Source organism: Pollachius pollachius (assembly GCF_949987615.1).
Source record: "Pollachius pollachius genome assembly, chromosome: 2".
Lineage (NCBI taxonomy): Eukaryota > Metazoa > Chordata > Actinopteri > Gadiformes > Gadidae > Pollachius > Pollachius pollachius.
Window position 1 is genome coordinate 20,895,411 of NC_136935.1, and position 25,067 is coordinate 20,920,477.

The 25,067-nt window shown below is 39.7% G+C and overlaps 1 protein-coding gene across 1 annotated transcript; it reads left to right on the forward strand.

The window, feature by feature from the left end:
- Positions 1 to 1,145: 1,145 nt before the first annotated feature.
- ctu2 (cytosolic thiouridylase subunit 2 homolog (S. pombe)) lies at positions 1,146 to 24,715 on the forward strand. Its single transcript, XM_079759002.1, has 16 exons — positions 1,146 to 1,309; positions 1,405 to 1,479; positions 2,919 to 2,997; positions 12,783 to 12,842; positions 13,008 to 13,068; positions 13,169 to 13,278; positions 15,322 to 15,587; positions 17,794 to 17,929; positions 18,057 to 18,188; positions 18,390 to 18,481; positions 20,030 to 20,127; positions 21,725 to 21,796; positions 21,889 to 21,988; positions 22,169 to 22,235; positions 22,358 to 22,416; positions 24,466 to 24,715. The coding sequence occupies exons 1-16, from the start codon at positions 1,254 to 1,256 to the stop codon at positions 24,542 to 24,544; spliced, it is 1,542 nt and encodes a 513-aa protein (XP_079615128.1). The 5' UTR covers positions 1,146 to 1,253; the 3' UTR covers positions 24,545 to 24,715.
- The last annotated feature ends 352 nt before the right edge of the window (positions 24,716 to 25,067 follow it).

Here is a 25,067-nt window from a genome sequence, read left to right on the forward strand (position 1 = left end):
ATAAATACAACACTTTTTTTAACGTTTGGTTCATGTACCCTGCTCAGTGTTCTGAAGAATTTTGAGAGAATAATAAATGGTGCTGCATGTACAATAGTTAAATATGTGTAGTGATGGCCTCAAAGTCTTAAATATATATTTTAAGATACCATTAATTGATACCATTTTATGTCTGTTAAAGCAACTGGTGTATGTTGGTGATATAATTGAATATCCAGAAGTACACCAAAAATGTTTTAATGAGAACCCCACCCTGGCCTTGAGGTAAATGTTGCCGATGCGCTTGGATGAAAAACGGGCGAAAAAGACCACCATTGTTCAGAAAAGACCACCACGGGCCTCGAAACAGAAAAAGTGCAAATAAAGGTACATTTTGAGTCTTGGTAGGACATAGCACCATGCTAGTATGGGGAGTTGTTATGAGGTTGGTGTGCGAGATGGTGCTTGTCCCTATATCCCAACTAATAATATTTATTGAAATAGGACATATCATATATCTCACGTCTAACAACATATTATTAATTTATATACATTTTAGGGCAATGGTCATGTTGGATGTGGTGGTCATGGTGACACCGTGCGAGTTGTTAGCTGTGATTGGCACCTGTCGTGAGATGGTTCTTTCTCGCAATTCTTTGTGAAGGGAATCATAATGAACCTCAATCATTTCCATTCACCCAATCATTTAAACTAAGTTGTGTGTGTTGCATGTTCCCTTCCGACTTGAGAAACAGTTCATTTTTCACAAATGGTGTTGGCCTATCAAACCTTCTTCTCATCATAAAAAGTCCCTTGACTGATTTAGCTTATTCATTTATTTCAAAGAAGATATTTGACGAGGGGACGCATTTGATGGCAGAGGGCTCACCACGGCACAACCCCTCCGGAGCTCTGATTAAACCATGGGAGTAGGCCTGGGCTCCATATGAGCCTTCATGTCTCTTCAGGTCCCTCCACCACCACTAACCGTTTAAAGACGTCTGCTAAGTCCCCCTCAAATCTCCTTTAGGCCTCTCCACCACCACTAACCATTTAAAGACGTCTCCTACCTCCTCCCCGCACCAGGGGGAGCTGAGGGGCTGATCGTTGTGTGCTACACCACTAAATGGGAAAGAAGAAGACAGCGATTGAACCACATGAGGAAATCGCACATACATAGCGATCATCACCAAACGCGTTCAGTGAATGGACAACTGCTTGTGTATTTTTGTCTTGTAAATGTGTTTTATCTTGGCGATTGATACCTCGTCAACATGTGCCAGGTTGACGAAGAATACAATGGTCTGCTGGTGAGCCCAGTGGCTTCCAGGTGAGCAGATTATCTCTGATATAATGTATATATACTATATAATATAAACTCTGTCTGACAGCGTCTGAATGTGTTTTCGTGTCTGTTTGTTTCAGCGCAACCAAAAAGTGTAATAAGTGCAAGGAGACCACAGCAGCGCTGGTCCTGAAGCCAGGAGAAAGCCTATGCAGGTAGGATACTTGAGATTTTATACTGCATCACACACACACACACACACACACACACACACACACACACACACACACACACACACACACACACACACACATATATATATATATATATATATATATATATATATATATATATACACGCACACGCACACAAATCGATATCATGTATGTGTTTGGTCCGAATCATTCATGTCAAGAATTAAGATTAAAAAACTAAAATAAAGTAATATAATAGTAACATAATGGTTTAGATCAAGGCTGCAGATGGCCATAACCGTCCAAAAACCCAAAGCTTCTTGGAGGAGCCTTTTTGGTTTTATAATGGAAACAAGAGTGATAAGGAGGCGTTATATTGTTCTAATGTGAGGCAGGTGGAGCAGAGGGACACAACATGACTGATAGGAATGGCCTCTCTGAACTTCACATGAGCTCTTCATGAGCTGCTTCTAGTCCCAGAAAACAAAATTCTAATAGATTTTTTTAAAGATTTAGAATACATATACTGTAAAGAATGACAGTCTGTGACCCATTAAAATAGACTGTGGTCAAGCCAGCCGTCCCCAAAAGGTTTTTACATCATTGTTCAGACATAGTCCTCGCAATGTAGAACTGTTGAACTTTGAAATTCTCTACAATGATTCAGTAAAAATGCTTGTGGGTAAGTGTATGGTCAGATTTGTCCTGATCTCAAATATGTCAGCCATTTTCAGAAGTTATGGAGCAGTGTGTTTTACAGAATGTTTCAGATATAATGATGAAATAAAAGGCTAGATTTGCATTTATATGTGCATTCCAAATTTACCAAGGAGTTTCGAGTAAAGGCTATCTTGACAGCAGTTAAAATGTGTTACCTTCCTTTTTGTCAGAATACAGGCTTCACATTTCTGTCTTTTGATGATTTTAACCGTTTGTATCCAAATTGGTCATACAAATAAATTGACACAAGCCATCAACATATTTGCATTCACATTTGAGGCACATTTTTACCATATGAAAATATCCAACATAAAAAGAACCTAAACCTATTATCTGAGTTTTTTCATGTGCCGTCTGGCTATGTCAATCCTTTGTGAGCCTGTGCACCCAGCCACATAAAGTAAAACAAGGATGATTACAAAGGATTTTATTTAAACCAACTATGAAAGTACTTGGCTTCTAGCAGGCCTACAGGAAATGCGTGGGGAATAATCACAAACAGAATCTCACTGTAGAGGAGTAAAGCTGAAGCAGTCAGACTCCTCCCCGATCCCAACTGCATGTGCTGAAGCATGCGCGAGGGCACATCCCGTCACTTTAAGACTGCCAATTATGTACTGCACAACTTGGCTCCATTGATGACTATTACATTTGATTGCATTGTATTAGATTCTGTTTTTTACAGCAATAGTACAATTATTGTGTGCAATATATACCAAATTATGTTTTTTTTTTTTTAGGGGCTGCTTCAAGGAACACTTTGTACACAAGTTCAGAGCGATGCTTGGCAAGAACAGGATCATCTTTCCTGGGGAAAAGGTAAGGTGTTCATGTGAGTGTGTTATGAAGGAGTTTTAGTACAATATAATTAATACGATGTGTAGGCTACATCGGACAGAATAGGTTAAGTGTGAGTCAAAGCTTTTAAATACAGGATAAAATGTATCTATCCAAATGTAGTAGGTTGGACATTGGAAATCCCAATAATTATAATTTGTATAATGTTCAAAATAATTTTTCACCTCCAAGCAAAGAAAGAAACAAAAACGTCTGGTAGGATTCAATGTCAAACCAGGTCAAACTGTTCGCTGGTAATGCATTTTCTTGGGGATTAGGGATAACTCGCCGTCAATGATTTGATCCAACTGAATAAGCCTGACCTACACAAAAAGGTTAGAATTTACACACACGCAATGATGAGATACTGTAAATGATCATAACAAATATATTTTCCATTGAGAACAATATCATATCGACAAGAAATAGCAAAGAATTTGATGACTTATTAGGGCTGTCAAGCGATTAAAAATTGAATTAATTACAGACTCTGTGATTAATTAATCTAAATTAATTGCATACTTTTTTCCGAGAAAGTTTCAAAATAATTTAATTAAGTAAATTATGGCAGATGAGTGATTCAATGAATAATAGACTTTAAAGTTCAATGTCTCTTTTATTTAAAACATATCTTGCATCCACGGTGCATTTTAAGATCAAATTAATTTCCATTTCAATCTCACTCAAGATTCAATGCATCTCAGTCGAGTGTGGCTTGACGAGGCTGAATGCTAGCGCCAGCTTCAGAGGCTGTGGCAGCTCGAACCTGCGAGCTTGCCACCAAATGTTTTGCGTTGAGGGGATATTTAAGGGTTGATGAACTCCGGTGATAGGAAAATTCCTTACTACAGAGATTGCAGATAACGGTGATCCTATCTACATTTCCGTCTGGGAGTTGTTTAAACTTGAATTTTCCGTTCACAGGGCCGAGCGGCGTCTTCTTGTCTGCCTCCATTTTGTTTCAATGCAAATGACGCACCGGGTCAAAGGGCACTATAGAAGCGCGATTAATCAGCGTTAATTTTTTCATGCGTTATTTTTTCTGTGATTAATTAATCAAGATTAACGCGTTAATTTGACAGCCCTACTTTTTATTATTGTAATACACTTCAGGGTTTCCCTCAATTCCCACATTTTAGTAGTGGATGAAAGGCTGTACCCTAAAATTGTAATATTCCAACCATTCCCACGCTACCCACATTTTCTGCAAACTAATTGTCATTATTAACAATTATCAAACTATGAAGGCAAATTATTTTACTTGCTTGACTTTGCCTAAACCTACCTCTTCTAAAACCTCTATCCTTGCTTTACCTCACTTTATTGGCTTGAAATATTCACCTAATATTAGGTATAAGATGTTTTGCTAATGTCCAATAATACTACACGACTACCAAATGATTATGTAATCGGTGGTATTCACTCCAAAACAGAGTCCTGGTGATGCATAGTTAATTGAGAAAACACCTATGAACTACACCTCTCAAATAAATGGAGGGGAGGCAAGAAGCACTAATTCAGTGAAAAAGTAGTAAGTTTAACTGTACTGAAAATCAAGGGAATAAATGGTAGATCACTCAAATAACAATGAATATCTTTCACGGAATAAGAGGTAGGTCCTTCCATTCTAAATTAATATGAACCTGCCCCCGACATAAATGTCAAGTTTTAGTCTGGTCTTTCTTTTCTTGGCTAGTAGCAGAGAACATTATAGTCACTGTAGTAAACATTAACAATTATTACAACTTTTTTACATTAATGAAAACAATATTCTACATGAGGTAGTGCGCTTATTCAATAGAATGAGATTAACAAACTTTCTTTTCTTTTGACTTAAAATTTATTAAAATAAAGTTTGTTAATCTCATTGAAGCTGGCGCTAGCATTCAGCCTCGTCAAGCCACACTCGACTGTGTACAGATTCTGAAGCTGAGCTTGAAGAGATGCATAAATACTTAGCAAACTGGGAAAGGAGATATAATGTTTTCTGGGAGTTTCTTTTTTATTGCAGGTCGGTTGTCATCTGCTTCTCCCTGGTATTATGTGAGATATAACACTTATGACCATGGTCAAAAATATTTCCGGCCAGCAGAGGCTGCATTTTATTCGATTTCGGCCTATAACCGTATGCATATAACTATATCTAACTCTATATGTCAAATGTATGATATGCTGTAAGCCTACGTATAGGCTAGTTTTTTTTATATTATAAATATTTAAAATTGTCATACCTGAACCACATTCCCCATAGAAAAAGTACACTGTTACTTGGTGTTACAACCCTCTTCGCTGATTGGATTGGTGTAAGTGGATTTTCAATGGTCTGATACAGATATAACGATAATAGCTACATGGTCTCCTACTAATTAATTCAATATTAAACCAATGCATTTCATTCGGGAGATTATTTACGACTTCAGAAGGGGGGGCGGATTGCGCAGGATTCGTCAAAACAACAATCCTATGGTGGTTGCCATCGATCGCCCCCTTCCACCCCCCACCCCCTCCCCTTTCCCACAGTTATCGTATACATCCATGTGCACTTCTTTACGACCTATGGCCATTATTTCATTTTCTGTAACATCCACGGATATATTCTGCATTTAATACATGTTCATGTTATATGCAGAATATTCTGAACAAAGCCCCAAACATATTTATTCTAGATTCCTGTGATAGGAGCGGGATGCTTTGATGAGGAACATTAATGTACACAATGTATGCACCGTTCACGTTGTAAACGACTGAATAAGTTCAAACATCTCTGCTCCAAACCACGTTAACGATGTTAAGGGCGGCAACTGAGTTGCCGTCAATTGTGTTGCTTTCGTCAAAAACTAGGGTCCGCTGGCTAGGACATAGAAGGACACCTTGGAATATCTTCCCATTTTACGCAGTTTAGACTAGTAAGTTTAAACTGCGTAAAATAAGTCATTTTTGTGTTGAACTTGACTTGTTTTTGTTTTTTTAATCGCTGTCTGGTGTCTAGTTACGTCACTCTGAGAGATGCGCATGGACAGATTTTGTAGTGACACAGCCTAGGTCTATAACCTATTAGTGAAAGCAAAACACCAAGCTCATTGATTTAACGAGGCAGCGTTATTTGAAACAATTAAGTTATCATGTGTGAGAGGTCATTCCTGAATGTGCTTCCAATTTATGTCTAGTGTACCCCTACTGTCCACAAGCAACGCCCCCCACCCCCCTCCCCATATGGATATGGAGAATTGTTGCCACGTCCCAGTGGTGGTGGTGTCATATATATGAAAGAGGGCATTCAAATATACTACAATGATCAATTAGGAGGCCAAAGCACTAAAGGAAGTGATGCAATAGGTGACATTAACAAGTAAGGTATAGACCTGGGATCTCTTTAGGGCAGAGGTCTTCAACAGGGGGTCCGCGACCCCTAGGGGTCTGCGGAGGTAGTGCAGGGGGGTCACGAAAGTTTTGGTTGATTAGACTTTTTTTTTTATATTCCCTCGCTGCAATATTTTCCACAAATTTAAATGTCTTTATATACACATTAACATGAATCCAACACACTAGCCACGTTTACATGGAGACTTCTGATCCGATTTCTAATCGGAATAGATCTATTCCTATCATCCGAATGTACTGCATATATGTCATTTACAAAAGTGGTAAGCGTACGTTCGTATGTCTCTCGCGCACACCTGACACATCTGGGCCGGCGGCGCCAATTTTATGTATTTGATTTTAATGAAAGCCCAGCAGGAGACAGCTTTTCTCTGCCTGCTCCTTCAATTAAGGACAGCACAGCGATGTCAGTTTCTCGTCTCGTCTTTATATCTACCCCCTCCTCTGCCGCAAACAATACATATTTCGATGAGATTGCGCAGCCAAGACTGTTGGGAGAGAGCAAGTGCTGTTTTGTAAGGGATAATGTACAGAACGCCGGTCATAATCGAGAAAATAAGTGATCAGCAGAGAAAGTCTGCCGTTGACGTCGCTTAGCAACCGGACACGCTGGGGTTGATAAGTTACCGGATAAGTTACCACTTGCAGAATGTTAAGAAAGACGGGAATCAGGCAAAAAATGACAATAACAAGCATCGCTAATTTTCGTGTGAATGTCAATTTGAATAGCTTTTATGCATGATTACATGCAATTGACAGACATTGTTGATCTTGGCAGGTATCAGTTTATTATGTTTTGTTATGTTTATGAATGGCAGTGGCATGGCCACCCTACTCACTGTACCTTGCACATGTTTAAAATAAAAACATGAATATATGAACCTGTGTATTATTTGAATATATAGTATTGAATGCAAAATAACAAGGTACCAGTTTAATATAAAACACAATTTTATACAATATATAAGTAGGGGGTCCCCGCTCCATCTCTCCATCAATTTGGGGGTCCTTGGCCTGGAAAACGTTGAAGACCGCTGCTTAAGGGTCTCGAAGAACACACACGATTATCAACTGGGGGCTCCAGCCCTACAGGAAAGGCTCACACAGCATCATCAAATTCCCCATTGAAACAGATTGGCAACAAGCCATTGCTGGAAATTAATCTAAATTAGTTGACAAGAGATAGAATCTTGTCCATTAGACCTTCAACCAGGGTGTAACTTATGGGATTACTCTGTGAAAATTGTGGGTCTCTGGAAAAAAGCCAACCCTAACCCAAAACCTCAGACCCCCCCCCCGCCCCCGGGGTCAGAGAGGGCCAAGTTTCGGTGTGGGAGTCCTAGTTACACCCTAGAATAAGGTGGTCAAGATTCAGGGCTGTGGGACCTTCCTATCTCAAAAACGGTCTTTAAACCACATTCTGATCCACTAGGTCTTGCAGGCAACACTTCTGAGAGGTTTTGTCGAAAAAACAGTCCATTTTGGAAAACTTTTTTTCTCTAAGGGCTAGAAATCGAAACCTCGGAAATGTCGTTCTCAGGACCCCGGGAAATGTGCGTATACATTTTGGCATCTCTAGCTATCTTGAAAAGGCGGGAAAAGGGGCGGGACCTCCAACAGTAAGGTAAATGTGCATACGTTTCTGGTCCCATTTTTGGTGGGATGGAGGTGTAAATTTGTGCCTTAAGGTGTGTAGATACAGCTTGCCTGTGGACAAGATTTTGAAGTCTGGGGTCAAAAGGAGCCAGCACCACGCCCCTTATGAGATAACAAAAAGTTAATGTGAATTTCTCTCATAACTTTTTGTCATTATTAAAGAGAGGCCTGATTCTCAGATATGAATATTGGATGGCTAGGGTGTAGGTCTGGGAAGAACTTCAGGCCAAAATCTTGCAAGTGAGCCGCTGGGTGAGGTGCAACGAGATGAAGCACTTGCTGAGTCATTTCTTGTAGAGCTGGAATCCCTAAGTTGATGATCGTATGCGTCCTTTGAGACCCCCGTTGATATAAAAGAGACCCCAGGTCTATAGCTTACTTGTTACCGTCCTTACCTATTGCATCACTTCCTTTAGGGCTTCGGCCTCCTAATTGATCATTGTAGTATATTTGAATGCCCTCTTTCATAGATATGACACTACCACCACTGGGGCATGGCAACAATTCTCCATATCCATATGGGGAGGGGGTGCTTGTGGACAGTAAGGGTACACTAGACATAAATAGGAAGCTTGCAATGAGCATTTAAATCACCAGAAATAGTCAATACACACGCAGGGGGAGGAATGACCTCTCACACATGATATCTTAAAGAATTATTTCAAATAACCCTGCCTCGTTCAATCAATGAGCTTGATGTTTTGCTTTCACGAATAGGTTATAGGCTGTATCACTACCAAATATGTCCGTGCACATCTCTCAGAGTGGCGTAACTAGACAGTGATAAAAAAAACAAACTTGACTTCAAAAGTAACTTTAAATTACAAGTCTAAACTGTGGAAAATTGAAAGATATGGGGGGGGGGGGGGGGGGGGGGGGTCGATGGCAAACACCATAGCAACCATGAAAGTCACGTGACATGGACGCAGGCCCATTGAAAAGAATAGGCCAAAAAAACATAGGCGTGTCACATGTTTAGAGCCGTTATTGTAATGTGTTTTTTCCGCTGGGGGCAGTTTTACTACAATCTGGTGTGAGACTGGGTTTAAGGAACGTGGTTAGTTTGAGTTTTTGAGGGGATCTGCTCAAAAGTCTGATAAATCGATTGTTTGTTTTTGTTTCATATTGAATAAATTAAATATTAAAATATAGAATATAGATGAATAAATATACAATTATTTAGTTATAATATTAGAAGTAGACCATGTAGCTATTATCGTTATAACAAGATCTGTATCTGACCATTGACAATCCACTTCCACCAATCCAATCAACGAAGAGGGTTGTAACATCAAGTAACACGGTGTGCTTTTTCTATGGGGAATGTGGTTCAGGTAAGACAATATTTAAATATTTATAATATAAAAAACTAGCCTATACGTAGGCCTACAGCATATCATACATTTGACAGATAGAGTTAGACTATGTATTCGGTTATAGGCCGAATTCGGTTAAAATGCAGCCTCTGCTGGCCCACAACTAGATTGTCTCGTTGTCTGTTATACGCTTTATAAGTTAATTATATTTAAATTATTATAACCATGTAGGCCTAGCCTTCATTTTCTTGGCGTTATCGATACATCCTTTCTCGTAACATCAATATAAATTATTGTTATAAAGAGATCTGTATCTGACCATTGACCATCCTCTCGGACATTCTATGAATGAAATTTATATTGACGGTATGGCACTATATCCGTATTCTTGCCGGCTCTTCTTGAATTTAATAGACCACTTTTGTTGCTTCGAGGAGGTCTGGTGGTCTGCATATATAATAAATAAATATATATAAATATGTATGTTATTTATTTATTATATAAGGAGACCACCAGACCTCCTCGAAGCAACAAAATATATATATATATTTAAAGATATTTATTTATTTTGTTATATATAGATGTTTATTTATTTATTTATTCATTATATATGGAGACCACCAGACTGCCTCGAAGCAACAAAAATGGTCTATTAAATTCAAGATGGGTGCATGGGCAAGAACAGGGATATAGTGCCATACCGTCAATATATATACAGTGGGGCAAAAAAGTATTTAGTCAGCCACCAATTGTGCAAGTTCTCCCACTTAAAAAGACGAGAGAGGCCTGTAATTTTCATCATAGGTAAACCTCAGCTATGAGAGACAAAATGAAAAAAAAAACAACAGAAAATCACATTGTCTGATTTTTTAAGAATGTATTTGCAAATTATGGTGGAAAATAAGTATTTGGTCACTTACAAACCAGCAAGATTTCTGGCTGTCACAGACCTGTAACTTCTTCTTTAAGAGGCTCCTCTGTCCTCCACTTGTTACCTGTATTAAAGGCTCCTGTCTGAACTCCTTATCAGTATAAAAGACTCCTGTCCACAACCTCAAACAGTCACACTCCAAACTCCACTATGGCCAAGACCAAAGAGCTGTCAAAGGACACCAGAAACACAATTGTAGACCTGCACCAGGCTGGGAAGTCTGAATCTGCAATAGGTATGCAGCTTGGTGTGAAGAAATCAACTGTGGGAGCAATTATTAGGAAATGGAATACATACAAGACCACTGATAATCTCCCTCGATCTGGGGCTCCACGCAAGATCTCACCCTGTGGGGTCAAAATGATCACAAGAACGGTGAACAAAAATCCCAGAACCACACGGGGGGACCTAGTGAATGACCTCCAGAGAGCTGGGACCAAAGTAACAAAGGCTACCATCACTAACACACTACGCCGCCAGGGACTCAAATCCTGCAGTGCCAGACGTGTCCCCCTGCTAAAGCCAGTGCATGTCCGGGCCCGTTTGAAGTTTGCTAGAGAGCATTTGGATGATCCAGAACAGGATTGGGAGAATGTCATATGGTCAGATGAAACCAAAATAGAACTTTTTGGTAAAAACTCAACTCGTCGTGTTTGGAGGAGAAAGAATGCTGAGTTGCATCCAAAGAACACCATACCTACAGTGAAGCATGGGGGTGGAAACATCATGCTTTGGGGCTGTTTTTCTGCCAAGGGACCAGGACGTCTGATTCGTGTGACGGAAAGAATGAATGGGGCCATGTATCGTGAGATTTTGAGTGAAAACCTCCTTCCATCAGCAAGGGCACTGAAGATGAAACGTGGCTGGGTCTTTCAGCATGACAATGACTCCAAACACACCGCCCGGGCAACGAAGGAGTGGCTTCGTAAGAAGCATTTCAAGGTCCTAGAGTGGCCTAGCCAGTCTCCAGATCTCAACCCCATAGAAAATCTTTGGAGGGAGTTGAAAGCCTGTGTTGCCCAGCGAAGGCCCAAAAACATCACTGCTCTAGAGGAGATCTGCATGGAGGAATGGGCCAAAATACCAGCAGCAGTGTGTGAAAACCTTGTAAAGACTTACAGAAAACGTTTAACCTCTGTCATTGCCAACAAAGGGCATGTAACAAAGTATTGAGATGACCTTTTGTTATTGACCAAATACTTATTTTCCACCATAATTTGCAAATAAATTCTTTAAAAATCAGACAATGTGATTTTCTAGATTTTTTTTTTTTCATTTTGTCTCATAGCTGAGGTATACCTATGATGAAAATTACAGGCCTCTCTCATCTTTTTAAGTGGGAGAACTTACACAATTGGTGGCTGACTAAATACTTTTTTGCCCCACTGTATATATATATGCTAGGTTGACTCGGTCGTTGAGACGGGGATCTGTGTGTGTGTGCCACGGAATATGGGTGTCATTAACTTGCATTGGAGCAAATTCCGTTGGCATATCACAGACAATTTAAGTGATTCCGTGACGCCACTACAGATTTTGAGTTAAGCGCTTGTGGTCGACTCGGTCGTTGATACGGGGATCTGTGTGTGTGCCACGGAATATGGGTGTCATTAACTTGCATTGGAGCAAATTCCGTTGGCATATCACGGAGAATTTAAGTGATTCCGTGACGCCGCCACAGATTTTGAGTTAAGCGTCCGTGGTAATTTAACGGATTCCTGTGAGACCAGGTTGTTCTAGTCCTCAGTCCCAACTTAACTGTCGACTCGTCTCCTTGGCTATGGAATCGCAACAATGTTGTAACCTAGGGAGGGCGCGTCGCTAACGTGTATGCTTGTATTACAGTCAACAAAGATAATGTGTTTATCAAAATACTCATTTTAATCAAGGCACAATGGAAAATGTAATTGAGTAAGAGTTGAATTCTAAATCAAATATTTACTTGAGTAAGAGTGAAATTACAGACCTAAAAAAGGAATGTAAAAAGTACTCGTTACCCGAAAAAGGCCAAAATGCGTTACTACCTACCACTGTCAGAGGGGGATTAGTTTAGCTTAAAGTATTACAAATGGATATGGGGATAATAATAAGACAGTGCTCTTATCAATGAGTTAATTGCGCCCCCTTGTTTAATTGTTCATTGATGTTGATACAGGAGCTATCGCCAACCTCTTGAAATAGAGGTCAGAGTGTCAGTACTTCTGGGGCTTCGCTAAATCTATCGTTTTTGTACCTTTTTTGTAAGAACTGTTTTGTAGCATCGCTTGCATAAGGGGTCCTGCTGTTTTCTTTTTCAGTCTTAGCCGTTAGTTTCTATTTCTGATGTTCCCATGGCCATATTTAACTGTTGATTTTGACAGTTTCTGACATTTAAATGTTGGACTTATTTGTCGTTGTTTCATGTTTTACTCTTGCAATATTCTACCCTTCGGCGGTGCTGTGTCATTCCAACGTCTTAACATTTCAGGACCTCCATTTTCCAGGTGCTTCTGGCTGTGTCTGGAGGTTCCTCATCCTGTGCAATGCTCAATCAAGTTCAGGAGGTATAATCACATTCATCCGCTTTTATCCATATTAAACACTCATTTCACGTTATATGTTGATTGATTCTTATTGAATATATAATATTGCATGCAATGGTATCAAGAAAATGGATTCTGAATTGCGACGGTTTTGTTTTCCTTTTATCAATGATGTTATTTCGGCAGGGTCTGGGTCAAAATGCTCACAAGAAGCTGAGATTCAAGCCTGGAATTGTTTACATTGATGGTAATATGGTGTGAATGATTTGTTGTTCCTGAATATGGTGCTGATATAGTGTACCGGTTTATTGTGCTGTCTCTAACTGTGGTTGTGTCTTCTCTCCCAGAGGGCTGTATGCTCGGCCAGTCAACAGAGGAAAGGCAGAAGACCATGGCACAAATCAACTCTTTGTTTAAAATGACCGGCTTTCCTCATCACATCATACCACTAGAAATGGTCAGTATTCCAAATAGTGTGGATTTAAATTATAATGGTAATAATTATGATGGTCAATATGACAAACCAAAGAATGATTTGAGGGATTTGTTAGCCCCAGAGAAGAAGCAGTATCTTTTCTCGGGCTAACAAATCCCCTAAATGATGGTTTAGTTTGTCATTGACCATCGATACAATGACTCATCTTGCTTCTCCCATTCAAATGTGAATGGGAAAATATGAGGAGAAAATTGTAAGAAGCTTTTTAATAGGCACAGGTCAGAAAAACACTATGGGCCCTATTTTAACGGTCTGAAACGCAAGTGAGAAGCGCCAAGCGCAAATAGCTTTGTGGGCGGTTCTATGGCGATGTTGGTATTTTACCGGCGCAAAAATGACTCTTGCGCCCGGCTCAAATCTAAAAAGGGTTGGTCTGAAGTAGCCTAATTACCCGTAGGTGTGGTTTGAGTGTTACGTGCAATAAACCAATGAGAGTGCCAGCTCCCATCCCCTTTAAGAGCCATGAGCGCATTTGAATCTGAGGAGTTGATATTTTGACAGCGCGTCTGCAGTCTGCGATGAGACAGATGCACATGAATTTCAAACTTCAAATGGCTCAAGTTTATGGCCAATTATTATGCCCTAATTCACACATTGAATAAGGTTTTCTTCCACACCTCAAAAATACTGAGTCCTCAAATAAATTTCGGCAAAGAAAACTTAACACACATATGATATGCGGTAACTGTGGTTCTATTTAATGATATACGCAATACATTATAAACATAGTTTCTTATCAGTATTGTATGCATTATCATTATCGACTTGTGTTCCTAATATGCATGTGTCCCCCCGTTAATATACATTGCCATGGACTGTATTATGCGCCTCCTCCTTTCGCCAAACCGCCCCTTGGGATCATTCCCTAATTTACCGACGCGTGGGGCAGGAGGGAAAAGAACGCTCTGCGCCAGTTGCAAACTAGCAACGACACGCGTCAGTGAGAAAGTCAATTGCGCCGGATGCAAGATAGGGCCCTTTGAATGCAGTCCATTTACCATTTTATGAATGCATGAATATCATGACTTTGTTGAGTCAACCAAAGAAATGAGTACGCCACTACAAGTGAGCACTACAGAATACTACAGAAGAGCAGTTGGCCTACATTATGTTGTTTTTTATGTAAAAAAGCAAATGTGGCCCTCACGATGGATCCTTTGACTGCTGCTTCACTTGGCTCTCTACTCTAATATATACAGTGGTAAGAATAAGTTTATGCACCCATGCTAAAGTTTACTAAAAAGAGGAATAAAAAATCATCTTTTGGAAATCGATCTTAATGCCTTAATTAAACAAATGAGGAAAAGTCCAACCTTTTAGGCCACCAATTTTCTTTGTGAATGAATAATGTATTGTGAATAAATAAATGTTCTACATTAAAATAATGTATCGTGAATAAATAAATGTTCTACATTAAAATAAAGTTTTACTAAAAAGAGGAATAAAAAATCATCTTTTGGAAATTGATCTTAATGCCTTAATTAAACAAATGAGGAAAAATCCAACCTTTTAGGCCACCAATTTTCTTTGTGAATGAATAATGGATCGTGAATAAATAAATGTTCTACATTAAAATACAGGGTGTATAAGTATAGGAATAGCTGTTACTAAGCCTAATGATTTCTCAATGCAAATCAAACCAGCTAATAGGCGAACTCCAAATTCCAAAGGCCTAGGTGACTTTATCAGGATGCATAGTATCCTGGATCCATGAAATATATGGCCTTTAAAAAGAAAAAAATCTGCCTGCCTCTATGGGAATTTAACAAAGGGGTTCCTATACTTATGCACCCTGTATTTTAATGAAGAACGTTTATTTATTTACGATACATTATTCATTCACAAAGAAAATTGGTGGCCTAAAAGGTTGTATTTTTCGTCATTTGTTTAATTAAGACATTAAGATACATTTACAAAAGAGGATTTTTTTATTCCTATTTTTAGTCAACTTTAGCATGGGTGCAGAAACTTATTCTTACCAATGTACGTCCTTTTCTTCTTCAGGTCCTTAACCTTTCTCCTTCAGTATTGGAACCAGTGCATTTGGCAACAGATGACCCAGCTGGTAGCTATAAAGAGGCTGTGGATCACTTCATGCAGAGCAGTCCCGTCCACTCTGTGGACCCCCGAGTGGACCGGTCAAAGCTCAGTGCCCTGACTGATGGGACACGTCCTCAGCTCATTGATGAGGCTCAAACTCAAACACTGCAGGGATTGTTTTCCAGAGTGAAGACTCTTACAGCTAAAGAAGACCTGCTTCACACATTAAGGTAACAACAAGTAATACCATTATAACCATTTAATTAATTTATTTTGTTAGGTTTTTTTTCATATTTGTTTAAATGACTTTGGTGGTTTGCTAAGACCCTAGGTTAATTGTTGACATTATCCAGGTCACCTAATTATCTAATTCCTCCATCGTTTTTGTTCAACTCATCCCCTCTCACACAGTATGGGCCAGTTGGGGCCAACCAATACAATCCATTCTATCCGCCAGTTCAAGCCCCATAGCCGTTTCTCTGTTCTGCCCAACACAGACGCTATGGAGAAAACTACCACACCATGGTGGTTTGTATTTGCTTACTGGTGTTGGACTCAACAAAGTTAAGCAGCTATGCTAAGCATAGCTGCTTAACTTTGGAACATAAGTACACAGCGATAGGGGAAGAGTTGAACAAAAATCTTTGCTGATTTAAAACGTTGACAATGTCTTGGCAAACAACCAAATCCTTCAATGAATAGGGAATCTGAAATTGGCATCTTAGTGGCAATATTTTTTTGGCTTTTAATTAAAATGTAAAAAAAAAAAAAATATATATATATATACAGTGGGGCAAAATAGTATTTAGTCAGCCACCAATTGTGCAAGTTCTCCCACTTAAAAAGACGAGAGAGGCCTGTAATTTTCATCATAGGTAAACCTCAGCTCTGAGAGACAAAATGAAAAAAAAAAAAAACAGAAAATCACATTGTCTGATTTTTTTAAGAATTTATTTGCAAATTATGGTGGAAAATAAGTATTTGGTCACCTACAAACCAGCAAGATTTCTGGCTGTCACAGACCTGTAACTTCTTCTTTAAGAGGCTCCTCTGTCCTCCACTTGTTACCTGTATTAATGGCACCTGTTTGAACTCCTTATCAGTATAAAAGACACCTGTCCACAACCTCAAACAGTCATACTCCAAACTCCACTATGACCAAGACCAAAGAGCTGTCAAAGGACACCAGAAACACAATTGTAGACCTGCACCAGGCTGGGAAGTCTGAATCTGCAATAGGTAAGCAGCTTGGTGTGAAGAAATCAACTGTGGGAGCAATTATTAGGAAATGGAATACATACAAGACCACTGATAATCTCCCTCGATCTGGGGCTCCACGCAAGATCTCCCCCTGTGGGGTCAAAATGATCACAAGAACGGTGAACAAAAATCCCAGAACCACACGGGGGGACCTAGTGAATGACCTCCAGAGAGCTGGGACCAAAGTAACAAAGGCTACCATCACTAACACACTACGCCGCCAGGGACTCAAATCCTGCAGTGCCAGACGTTTCCCCCTGCTAAAGCCAGTGCATGTCCGGGCCCGTTTGAAGTTTGCTAGAGAGCATTTGGATGATCCAGAACAGGATTGGGAGAATGCAATATGGTCAGATGAAACCAAAATAGAACTTTTTGGTAAAAACTCAACTCGTCGTGTTTGGAGGAGAAAGAATGCTGAGTTGCATCCAAAGAACACCATACCTACAGTGAAGCATGGGGGTGGAAACATCAGGACGTCTGATCCGTATGACGGAAAGAATGAATGGGGCCATGTATCGTGAGATTTTGAGTGAAAACCTCCTTCCATCAGCAAGGGCACTGAAGATGAAACGTGGCTGGGTCTTTCAGCATGACAATGACCCCAAACACACCGCCCGGGCAACGAAGGAGTGGCTTCGTAAGAAGCATTTCAAGGTCCTGGAGTGGCCTAGCCAGTCTCCAGATCTCAACCCCATAGAAAATCTTTGGAGGGAGTTGAAAGTCCGTGTGGCCCAAAAACATCACTGCTCTAGAGGAGATCTGCATGGAGGAATGGGCCAAAATACCAGCAGCAGTGTGTGAAAACCTTGTAAAGACTTACAGAAAACGTTTGACCTCTGTCATTGCCAACAAAGGGCATGTAACAAAGTATTGAGATGACCTTTTGTTATTGACCAAATACTTATTTTCCACCATAATTTGCAAATAAATTCTTTAAAAATCAGACAATGTGATTTTCTAGATTTTTTTTTTTCATTTTGTCTCTCATAGCTGAGGTATACCTATGATGAAAATTACAGGCCTCTCTCATCTTTTTAAGTGGGAGAACTTGCACAATTGGAGGCTGACTAAATACTTTTTTGCCCCACTGTATATATATACATTTATTGCTTTTTTTTTACTATGAAATTCCTGCAGTCTTCAACAGTCCTTTCTCTTCCTTTTATCCCCTCCTAGACGGCACCTGCTTGTCTCAACAGCTCGTACTGAAGGTTACAGCAAACTGATGTTAGGAGAAAACTGTACCAGACTGGCTGTCAAACTCTTGGCTAATATAGCCCTGGGACGAGGAGCGCAGCTGGCTGTTGACACTGTAAGAGGAGGAAATACCAAGTTCATTATACATTCCACTTTGAGTTGTTTGGCTGTTTGTAACGCTGCTCAATTAATACAAATAAAAATGGCGTTGCATATGGCGGTTGGCTTGTTGTGTTGTACAGGCTTTCTGTGATCCCAGATATGGGGACATCGTCGCAGTCAAACCGATGCGGGACTATACTGCCAAAGAAATCTCTTTGTACAACTACATGTGGAATGTGCCCTATGTCTTCATACCCAGCTTAGAAACAAAGGTGAGATTGCAAAAAACACAGCTTTCTCAAGGAATGAAATACATTTTTGTTAAAAGCATTTATTTCTTCATTTCACAGTCCACATTTCTAGACATAAACAAATACTGGGTTTGCTGTTTTATTTTAATATATTGTTAAAAAGCATTCTTACTTGTGTCAGTGAAAGGTATTGTATATATAAATGTAACTCACTTATTACAGACTGCGGACAAGTCAAGCATCCAGCGACTTTCAGAAAGCTTTGTTGTGAAACTCCAGGTTGACTTTCCTTCCACAGTCAGCACCATTTACAGGCAAGTATGGGGGAACGGCTCAGGGAATGAGATCTTTAACCGTTTTTGGTTAAAAAAAATACTTGTAATTATTAATTTTAAATATGATGTATTAGAAATAGTAAAAGTAGAGTGAACCTTAAACCCTTGAGGAAAAAAACCGAGGGGGTAAAATCCCCCGTCGTCAAGGAGCCGGCTTTCTTGTTTCACTGGAGAAGGCGGGGCTATGCACGGAGAGTAGACCTCTTTAGAATAATTTGCATACTATGAATGTTTTAATTTTTATATGATTGAAGAGACTTGCATGCAAGAATGAGTATACATCTGAGAGTAGGCTAAAAAAGCGATTAACTCTTTACGTGCAAAAATGCCAACATATTCTTTATTTTGCTGAACACTTGTTTTTTATCCCGATAAAAGCCTCGTAAGGAAAGTTCCTCTGCGTCTTTCTCGTAGTTCGCACCATCTTTCCCCTTCGTTTAATGTGACTGCATCACCTTCTTTCACATGATCAGCAGCTCGTGGATTTCACAGTCTCTCCGGTTAGAACTGCTCTATGGGGTCAAAACAGTCTCATTAATAATGAATGCACAGAGAAGGATTCACAAATGTATTTTGTGATTTATATATAAATTACTCTCCTCACAAATACAATTCAATGCACACACAAATGGATATCGATATGTATAAATGTAAAATAAATCCATAAACAAATAAGTTTCACAAACACATTTCTGAGCCACACACAAATGTGTCTTGTTTTAAATAAATGTAATATAAATCAATAAATATATGAATTAAAAAAATATTTGCAATTTTCATCTAAAATGTATTTGGATTTTGTTACATTTACATTTGTGAACTGGTCTGTATTTATATGTGGATTTTTGAGACTCCTGACGTGGCTGGATTCACAAATGCATTTTTTTCAACAAGGAACTCTCTGTAGCCAATCAGATGCGTCCCTCGTTTTCAGCCAATCACATGACTGCATTCCCGACCTCTGAAGAATAAGTCCAGCCTCCGAGCCTCCCGGTTCCCTCGGTCAAATGTCTATGGGAAATAACATGGGGTTTTTGAATGATCGTACATAACAATCTCTAGGTGGCGAAGAAATAAAAGCTGCGTCACGTTTTGAACTACACATTTTTTCCATCTAGTTTTGACTGGGTTTTGGGATTGTCAGTCCCGTTAAAGTAGTAAACGATTGTTAATGCTACTTTAACGGCACCGACAATCTAAAAACCCAGTCACTGCAAGTGCTGTGGTTAGAATTTAGGGGCATCTAGTTCTGAGGTTGCAGATTGTGCTCAGTCTTGGCAGCAGTTGATTTGGATATCCACATCCGAGAGAGGGTTAAGCTCTAGGACACTTAAAGTATAGGGCCATGGTGTGTGCCGTATTTCATTATAACATGGCTCATTATAACACTATTCACAGCAACGAGGCCACAAAAACAGGATCCTTACTTTCTTGGGATTATACACTCAAATATTTATTACAGTTATGCCAGTTCTATTCTGCTAGATGCCTGGATTATTATTTATGCTTTTTGAATTTCAACTTCAGGACGGGTGAGAAGCTTCAAACTGCCAGTGTCACTGAAGACATAGAAAGGACTCCTCTGAAGTGCCTCTTCTGTATGTGCACCTTGGATACAGCTCTGGGTGAGTACTGTATTGGATGCATTTGATTCTGGATGATGAAAAGCGCTCAAATGGCCCACATTAAAGGTTGTTTTTCACAATTCTGTGCTTCCCTTCAGGTTTTAAGCTTTTGAATTGATATTCTTTATATCATTTGTTGGTTCTATTTATTGTGTAAAATGAGAACCGGAGGGCAACTGTTTTGTAAAATGAATTGGCTTTATGGGATGACCGCTCATCTGGGTGAGGGCTGCCTTTCTCTGCTGTACAAACCACACAGATCTGGAGCATCCAATATGAAGCATCATAAAGGCAGTACTTCAAGTTAATTGATTTGACATTAGACTTGGTTAAGATGTGCTTGGGCTTCGTCCCTTGGCGTGGGCAGGTGGTCATGACGGTCTCCTCCCCTGACGGGTGGGGGCCCTTTGAGGACGTTGGCGAGCAGCTCATGGGCGTGCACATACATATGTTGGAGCAACGGGCGCTCCAGCTACCTTTTTGCCAGAGCATGTGTTAATAAGGTCAGACAACATGTCTGTGGACCATCAGGTTAATCAGAGATGTACGATATCATGGCAGAGTCTGATGGTTTCACAACGTCTGTTGGTATGGGCCTTTACGCATCTGCCTAGTCTGAGGGTAATGCACCTTCCAGGCTTATTCAACAGAGTAGCGGACTTCCTGTCACATCAAACTGGATTGACCTTGTGTTGACCTGTTTGAGGCCTCACTGCGTTGGCCCCTTTACTTCTCAATGATAAGTCATAAGTCCACTGCGATGCACTGGCTCATGGCCCAGCAGCCTGCTCTGGGTGTGGCTCATAAATGACGGGAGACAGGTTTTAGCTGTCAGTGACCAGCATTAGTTGATACCAACTAGATCAACACTAGAGCACCATCCATAAAGGCTCAAGGCCGTTGTAACACACTAGTTGACAAGGTTTTTGCAATCTCGGCTGGTCTGTCAGCTTCTACAATGAAGATATATCTAGCTGCCATCTCAGCCAGCCACATGGAGGTGGATGAACAGACAATACGTCTCACAGCATTGTTAGTTGCTTCATCAAGTGAGATAAACCCATGGTTGAGAACTGTATAATCTATGGTGCAACACTGGTCCCAGCGACCATTTGAACCTCTTTGACACACATTAGAAATTGCTTCTAAAGGGCCTTCCTTCTAGCTATTGCATCATGTCAAAGTGTGAGTGAGCTACATGCCTTGAGCGTCAGTTCTTATCCTGGACCCTGAGGGAATAGGGGAAACTCTTTGGACTAACTAAGTTTCAAGTCCTGGGACTTCCCCTAGCCCTTATCAGCTATCACTCCCCTGGAGGTATGGCTACCTCTTAGGCTGAGAGCTATTCCATTAGCCTGTGCCTCAGCGCCATGCTCATTGGCTTGTACATTTGCCCGGTTCTGTAGGGTAAGCGTAGCTTCATGTAATTATGTAGCAACCGCTGTCTCATCAACTCCACCAGCTCTTAATGGTGTCTCCCTCATGGCATTGTTGGTCTAAGTCCTCAAGGTACTATTGAAGAATGAAGGACTGCCAAAAATCACCAAATTATTAACCTTTTGCAATTTCCATTGCATCTCTTCATTTGACTTTGTAGGTGAGACCTCAGCTTTCCAGGCCACACTTATCTCTGAGCAGCTTTCCAATGTGGGGACAACTCCGATGCAGGGTATGTGTGTGTGTGTGTGTGTGTGTGTGTGTGTGTGTGTGTGTGTGTGTGTGTATTTTTGTGTGTGCAAACTTTGATTGTTTTAATTCCAGCTTCCCTAAGACCCGACACTCAAAAAAAATGCTGCGCTCCTTGTGATCACCAAGATGGAGAACAGCAATGTCAAGCACAGGCAGTTTGCTGCTCTCATAAGTAAGAAATATTGTGTTTTACTTGTACTTGGTAAATTTTTCGAATTTTTTATTTTTTCTAAATTGTACAGCAACACTTAAAATCGGTGTAGTTAGTGTGAATGAGCAGCAATGTTCCCTCCTCTGTCAGGAAGCTCTTTCCCCTGCATGAAGTCTGCATTTTATTTGTTGCTTGTTCCAGGGGAGGAGATTCTATGAATCTTGAAAGCTTACTGTGTTACAGTTGTCAACAGACTGTCAAAGATATGGTGAGGGAATAGTATGTTACTATTATCCATTATTATAATTAGATTTCTTATTCTCCATTAATATCATTTGATTTGTTTATCCATCATATATTTCCATTTTTTTAATTTACTTTCCTTCCTAGACATCAGTGGAGTTTCTTCCTCAATACATAATGTCTGAGGCCCAGAGGAGGAATAGAAGGTGAGAAAAAATGTATTGCATGAGATGGGTTGAAAAATCATTCTTAATTGTACTTAATTTACTGTTAGTCTCTGAATCCAAACCATTACCAAAGACGAAGTTTGACGTCATGAAGTGAGATTATGGGATTGGTTGTCGTCAACACTGCTGCAGGGGAAAATAGTGACGTGACTAAGGCAAAAATCATGTTAACGGACAAGTTCATGTATTGGAGTTCTTTTCACGTAACATTTATTCACGTTAAGTTATTTAATTCCAATGAAATTGCTGCAAGTAACGTTAACTTGAAAGATTATCGTTAGATGACTCAGTTATATATTCAAGTTCAAATTCCCACTCTGAATTACAGCGACTAGAAACAGGCCACCAAGGACTTGATCACCGGTATGAGTGTGTGTCTACCGGTGTATATCTGCCCAGGAGATGGGCAGCAGCGCTCCTCGCTATAGAGCCTCGCTATTAATTTCTCCATTGGGTAAAAATATTGACCAAAGTTCTCTTACATAACCAATAGCCCAACTAAAATGCAATTAACCGTTGTTCAGAAGAACTGCAAAAAGCAATTGAAGAACTGCCTGGCCAATGGAACTCTAGTTTGGGTCTAATGCGCATATACAGTTTATAATACGGTGACTTTCCATACGTGTTCATTGGTGGAAACTATCAGACATTTTTCACACAAAAATAAGCGCCTACATAACAAGTACACATGTCCTTGTTGAGATTTAAACTGTATTCCATTCATTTTAGGGCAGGTTAGCCCTAACCCTTACACTGATTTGTGAACTCTGGATTTATTCTATTAATGAATTCGGCCAGCAGTGTTCTCTGTGGGGAAGCGAGCGAGCGAATCAATGTGTTCACACAGCTCTACAGTGAAATAAGATTTTACCGTTTTTAAACAATACCAAAAATAGTCAATGAATGTGAAACTATTGATCACATCTGGCTTCTGAAATATGAAAACATTCTAAATGACCAAATTACCTGTCCAAGTAAAGTCTATGTGTTGGAAACACTGCATTATCTTGGTGGCATGAAAAACTTCTCAAAGTAGATGGGTTGGTATTGAAATCACCTAAAACAAAAAGGCATGACGACGTTGTCATGCTTCCAAATGTGGCCGGGTGTTGACGTGAATAACACTGGATATACCTGCAGTGTTTCCCCCACTACTGTATGGTTAAGGCGGCCTTAACAATAGGGCCCCGCCTTGACTACCAATATTTAAATATATACATATATATAAGAAAAAAAAAAAAAAGCAATATTTTTTATTAATTTTTTTAAATAATGCATCGGTAATACTGTTCACAACAATGGTCGTGCCATAAAGCTTTGTGAATGTAATTGAAACGGAGACAATGAGATGAACATGATGAACATCTATGGAAATAATTAAGAAAAACTAAATATATGTCATGGTTCTAGTCCTTTTTAGATGGTTTAATCCGGAAATGTATTGTACCTTAAACTTATAACTGGAGATATCGGTGTTCAAACAAAACAGAAAATACTCAAGGAGATCAAGATATCATTCCTGGGAATAATTCAAGCTGTATAGCATCACAATCAATGAAACGGATTGAAGAACTCATCTTAACTGAAAAAGCAATAAGAGAATAATGAGGTGTTACAATTACCATCAAATAACCGGTACATTGCATTCTAGCTTCCGAGCCCAGCAGTAGCAGCAAAGTAGTAGAAGTAGCAGTATTAGAAGTAGCAGCAGTTAGTATTAAAAGTGGCTGCAGTAATGTTAGATGGTGCTACAGTAATGTTAGAAGTAGTAGTAGTAGTAGGATTTGTAGCCGTTATAGTAGAAGTAGCAGTAGCAGCATTGATATCAGTAGAAGTAGGAATCATAGTACGATAGAGATGTTGGGGACCAAAGCCCCCCTCCTTGTGTTTGAACCACATGCTACCTACAATGAGTTGTTCCCCATATGTGATAATTCTGTTGCTGTAAGTATGTTCATTTCTGTGTATGTTTCTAATAATCATCCGTACATTTCTTATTTCTGTTGCTTTTGTTTTTTCCTTTTGTAGATCTCAGATTAGACATGAGATCAGCGAGTTCCTACTGACTGAAGACAGCGACTCCCCAAGCATCAAAGCTGAGTCTTAATCCCTGGAGTGGCATACCTGAATGGGAACAAGACAAAAAAAAATGTTTTGGTCACCTTGTTATTGTCATTTATTATACATTTAAAAATGACTGATCTTCCTATGTATTGCTATCCTATTAAGATTAAGGCTTGTATTGATTTTTGTTTCTTTGTGAACAATAAAGCTTATATTTTCACTCACTATTGTCTGTCTAAAGGCATTAAATCCTGTATAATCTAAAGATGATGAAGTATGTCAGGGACGGTTGGATCACTTTAACTGTTGAGGGCTATTGGTTCCTTCAATAGATCGAGGGGTTCAGCCTTCTCTGTACTCGTTGTCTTAATAATCAGAGTGCCTCAGCCTCTTGATGGGAAAGGGCAAAGAGCTAGATGCTGCTGATGTTGGCCTTTCTCTTCCTCTAGGTGTGTCTTAATTCACAGTCCAATGCTCTGAGATTGGAAGAGACCAAATGAATCACACCGTTGTTTCACAGAGAACCAGTGTAAACTTCATCAACAAATGGAAGATTTGCTTACTGA

Excerpts from the sequence above, each read along its gene's own strand:
- ctu2 (XM_079759002.1), top strand. The coding sequence starts at position 1,254 with ATGTGCCAGGTTGACGAAGAATACAATGGTCTGCTGGTGAGCCCAGTG. Across the intron at positions 18,189-18,389 it reads TACCCAGCTTAGAAACAAAG|ACTGCGGACAAGTCAAGCAT; the intron begins GTGAGATTGCAA and ends CACTTATTACAG. Across the intron at positions 21,989-22,168 it reads GCAGTTTGCTGCTCTCATAA|GGGAGGAGATTCTATGAATC; the intron begins GTAAGAAATATT and ends TGCTTGTTCCAG.